At 44.3% G+C, this 5049-nt stretch overlaps 1 protein-coding gene across 1 annotated transcript in view; it reads left to right on the forward strand.

Moving 5' to 3' along the window:
• Positions 1–2364: 2364 nt before the first annotated feature.
• LOC146233127 (solute carrier family 28 member 3-like) overlaps positions 2365–5049 on the forward strand; it is a 9245-nt gene continuing 6560 nt past the window's right edge. Inside the window, exons 1-4 of the mRNA XM_084690032.1 lie at positions 2365–2442; positions 3489–3571; positions 3987–4078; positions 4736–4925. Coding sequence (XP_084546158.1) covers positions 2374–2442; positions 3489–3571; positions 3987–4078; positions 4736–4925 — 434 coding nt within the window. The 5' untranslated portion in view covers positions 2365–2373. The remainder of the gene's footprint in view (positions 2443–3488; positions 3572–3986; positions 4079–4735; positions 4926–5049) is intronic.

The raw sequence follows: 5049 nt of genomic DNA on the forward strand, positions 1-5049 counted from the left end.
CGCGCCGTCTCTCTCCCTCTCTCTCTCCCTCTCTCTCTCTCTCTCTCTCTCTCTCTCTCTCTCTCTCTCTCTCTCTCTCTCTCTCTTTATCTATCTCTCTCTCTCTGTCTCCCTCTCTAACCCGGCTGACACGGTACTCTTCCAGTCTCTCGCCACACAGAACAGTTCCTGCAGGTCGCTTGTGCTAATCAGATCTGATACTGGTCAGATTGGACCTCATTGCTCACGACGCACGTTAAAGATGGTGCGGGTGCCCATAAGTGCGTGGTAGTGGGTACCAATGTTGGTCTGTGGACGGTTAGGAATCTGTAGTCTCCGCCCGTGCACAGCCATCAATGTAACCCCAGTAATTGCACTGTGATTGTTCTCGGACGCCCAGGGCAAAAACGTTCAAGTATCGGTCAACCTTGCTCGAATTGCGTCCTTGTCCAACGGACAAATGACCTCAAACAAGAAGGACGAGGAGAAGCACAGGGATATATGTTTTCTGGGGGGAATTGTCCGTTGAAGATCTTTGAATAACGGTAACGTTACGTTCCTGCAGGTGGGCTACTTTCAGTCGGTCTGTGGAAAATGAATCCCATGTCACGAGACAGCACCGGGAGACGGCACCGTGTAACCCATCATCACCTCTTTAACCGCCATGTACTAGACTCCGTCCCCTTATTAAATCATTAGCCTGTATTTCATAATCGTAAAGATAAGTTTCCCGGCGTGTACTGAATCAATAACACGTCATTTACGGTGGAGCAGCCAGTCAGCCTTGGACCCGTTTCAAATGGAGCAATAAATCTGTCTCTCTCTCTCTCTCTCTCTCTCTCTCTCTCTCTCTCTCTCTCTCTCTCTCTCTCTCTCTCTCTCTCTCTCTCTCTCTCTCTCTCTCTCTCTGTCTCTGTCTCTGTCTCTCTCTCTATGTCTCTTTCTTTCTTTCTCTCTCTCTGTCTCTGTCTCTCTCTCTGTCTATGTCTCTTTCTTTCTCTCTGTCTCTTTCTCTCTCTCTGTCTCTGTCTCTCTCTTTCTCCCTTGTTCTCTCTCCCTCTTCCATGGTTCTCTCTGTCCCTCTCGCACTCTCTCTCTCTCTCTCCCTCTCTTTCACTCGTTCTCTCTGTCCCCCTCGCACTCTCCCATCACTCACCGTCACTCACCCATCACTCACGGAGACACACACACACACACACACACACACACACGCTGCATTGACAACAGAGCTATCAAGGAGCGCGCCCGTCTCTCCCCAATGTCCTCTCCACGTGTGGGAGTGACGTGCGAGGTGACGCACTAAATGTTTGTTATTTATTCAACGTCTGAACACATTTGATGACGAGTCTCCAAGATGTATAGTAGGCCTCACAAGACCCATCCAAGTCCTCCGTCAGACAACGGAAAACCGAGGAGCACGTGCCAATCGTGGATCATAATATCGAGAATCATCTGGTTCAAGTTTGCAGAAACACGTCACATTTTCAAAACTATTATAACTTTTTTAAATGAAATTTTCCACTAGTTATGCTTTACTAAGTAGTGTAATGGATTTTTTAAAATCCCTTTATCCCTTTACCTATTGTCTTTTTGATTTTATTCCAAAGGGATTCAACAATTCATGTATAATGTCCTCATCTACACCTCGTTTAGTTCCGGTTGTATTTATGGACACTTCTAAAAGACTGGATAAAAGTGCAATGGACACACATTTTAAAAGGGTGCTTTTCAAATACCACCATTGTACGGCGGTTCTCTCATTAGTCATTAGTTATTGCCATCTAGTGGTTTAAAGTATGACTTGCAGATGCAGTTCTCACAGTGAACCACCAGGTGGCGATGGTAAAGCACAGCCCTATGGAACGGGTTTTTAAAGGGCACTGTTTCGACAGCGCGTTTGGGCTGCGCTTCAATACCTTCATCTAGTGGTTTAAAATGTAAATTACAGGTGCAGTTCTCTCAGCAAACCACCAGATGGCGATGGTAAAGCGCAGCCCTATGGAACGGGTTTTTAAGAAGTACTGTTTTGACAACGCCATTGGATTTCGCAAAGTAAACCGATTTATAATCTTGCCTATTCAGTCTTTTTTTTTTTACCATTGTGTGCACACTTGTGTGTGTGAGAGAACTAATCCCACTAAATAGCCTTAATCATATCTCCCGATGACAGGGAAAGAGCAGTCGAACAGAGTAAGGAGTCATTGTCACTAATGTGCGTGTGTCACACCCTTCCTAGTTCCTTGTAAAGATTAGTCATAAAATAGAGGGGGAAAGAGAGAGAGAAGGAGATAGAGGAGATAAAGGGGGAAAGAGAGAGAGGGAGATAGAGGGGAAGAGAGTAAGGCCCGTATAAGAGCACCTCCTCCTGAGTTTCCTGTAGTTTCAGTGTTTACTATGGAGATGAATGGAGTTTTAGAGCAGAGCCGGTCAACTGGGCTGGACAACCAAGCCTTCCAGTCTGAGGTAGGAACTCTCTCTTTCTTTGTGTTCGTCTATGTCTCTCTCTCTCTATCTCTCATTCCCTCTTTCTCTCTCAATCTCTCTCTCTTTCTGTCTCGCTCTCAGTCTTTCTCTGTCTTTGTCCCTGTCTCGCTCTCCGTCTGTCTCTCTTTCTCTCTCTCTTCTCTCTCTCTGTCTGTCTGTCTCTCTCTCTTTCCCTTTGTTTCTCTCTCTCTCGCTCTCTCTCTTTCTTTCTCTGTCTTTGTCCCTGTCTTTCTCTCTGTCTGTCTGTCTCTCTCTCTGTGTCACACACACACACATACAGACACACAAGTGCTCACACATATAACGCAAAAACTGAAAAATGTAATAGAGGTGAACACAGTTACGTCCAATCACAGTCGCTCTGCGACACACAGACTCCCTAACCAGGACTGCAAACACAACACACACCCCCAACACAACTAAAACCCTGTGCTTTTGTTGGTCGTTTAACCAGCACACATGCACACCAAGTATCATGGTTTGCAAGTAACTCATAGAGTTGACAAACTGTGCACACACAGCAGTCACACTTGACTCCCTGTAGCTCTTATCAAGAGACTCTGAACAAAACATGCTCGCTGTGACCAAAACCAAACACTGGCAGCCAACTGGAAAGGTTAACATAGTATTGTGGTGAAGGGCACATTGATTTTGTGCTGTGCTTTCTACGTGCGCTGTTTGTACTTTGCTTTGGAGAGACGCATCCACTGATTGAACAAAAGGTGTGAAATATGAAAGCAACTGTTGGTCAACTGTCTTTGTATCGTTGTTCAACTGTCAGGGCACTCATTGAGGCAGAAATGGAAAGATAAAGGTTCAGAGGCTGGAAGGGAGAGATAGAGGTTCAGAGGCTGGAAGGGAAAGATAGAGGTTTAGAGGATGGAAGGGAAAGAGAGAGGTTCAGAGTCACTGACCCATGCTATTGAGCTATGTGAAGACTTGGTGATGGATGACTCCAAAGAGTTACTTAGTCTCTTGAATTCGATCACAGCTCATAAATGTGTATGTGTGTGTGTTCACAACAGGAGTCTGTCAGTGTTGATCTGCAGGATGTCCCCTACTTCCTCCAGGATTCAGAGAGTAAAGATGGAGGGCAACCAAAGAAAAGGTCTACACCTGCTAGCTGCCTACACTGTCAAATTAGACCATTTTTATTTTTTCAGGTTTATCTCAGGTCATTAACTGATGTTTTGGTTTCAAGCTTGTCATGTACATGTAGTACTTGTAGAGTAATTGTCCACGAATATCTGAATATTAGGCTTTCCTGATAGTGCAAAGTTAGACTTTCAACTAATATAATATTGTAAAAATAACAATTGAACCTTTAGCCCTGTCAGCAATGTACAGTTTACCTTGGTTAATCCATCTAAACATAACTTAGTTTTAGATGTGTCAAATAGACAAAATGGTGAATAGAACAATTTAAAAAGTGTGTGTGTCTTCAGTTTGTGTGTGGTAAAGAGTCTGCTAAAAATGGCTAAATGTAAATAACTAAATGTAAAGTCTTTCATAAATCACTCTAGGTTTCTGGAGAAGAAACTGGATTGTGTTCACAGATACCTGGAGGAACACAGATCCTGGATCCGTATGGGTCTTCGGCTTGTCTTTGCTGCAGGTGGGTGACAGCATTAACCTCAGGTCCAGGATCAGGTCTTACAATACAATGACCTCAGATGACATCATCTGTTACACTCGTGGCTTGTTTGGGAGAATCAGACTGCCTCTTATGATGACATAAGAGGAACATTTTCAAAATCAAAACATTTGAGCTTTCATTTTCACAAAGGCGGAGAAGAATACCCAAGGCTTGGTTTACACCTATCAACATTTCTAGCCACTGGGGGACCAAAGGCAGGCTAGGGGAACTCATATTCATGTTAAATAACCTCCTAAAGTGAAATGTTCATGTCATGGGACCTTTGAGATTCATCACTGGTGTGTGGCCTATTACCATTTACATCACACACACCATAAAATAATTTATGTGTGTGGGTGTGTTTGCTTGTCTGTGTGTGTGTGTGTGCCCTTGTGTGTTTGAGGTGTGTCTTGTCACTTGTTTTGACCTCTGATTGTTTCATTGTTTACCAACTGAATACTGACCGAGGAATAAAACCAAGATAACACGTTAGAAATGATCCAGAAGGGATCACCTGACAGGAACACAGGAAATGATGTCTACAGCATGTCGCACACAGCTCAGTGATGAGATGTCACGTCATAATAAACACAACGCTTTAATGAAATCTGGAATAATCTATGGTCCTGTTTTCAGGATTGGTTGCCGTGGTGATAGCGGCATGCGTGATCAACTTCCAGCGTGCGCTGGCCCTGCTGGTGCTAACCTTGGCAGCCATGTTCTTCCTGGGCTGGGATTGGCTGATGGATCGTTATGGCAGCCAGCTGTGGAAGAGTCTAGAACCTGCCAAGTCTGCCCTCAACAATCAGTGGGTCTGGATGAGATGGTGAGTCACTTTTTTTTTATTTTTTTTTTATTTTTTCCCTCTCTCTCTCTCCCCCTCTCTCTCTCTCTCTCTCTCTCTCTCTCTATCTAGTTTCTAATCAACCAGCATGTCTTCTTCTTTATTA

This window comes from Hypomesus nipponensis, chromosome 24 (genome assembly GCF_054491055.1).
Source record: "Hypomesus nipponensis isolate SF chromosome 24, ASM5449105v1, whole genome shotgun sequence".
NCBI lineage: Eukaryota > Metazoa > Chordata > Actinopteri > Osmeriformes > Osmeridae > Hypomesus > Hypomesus nipponensis.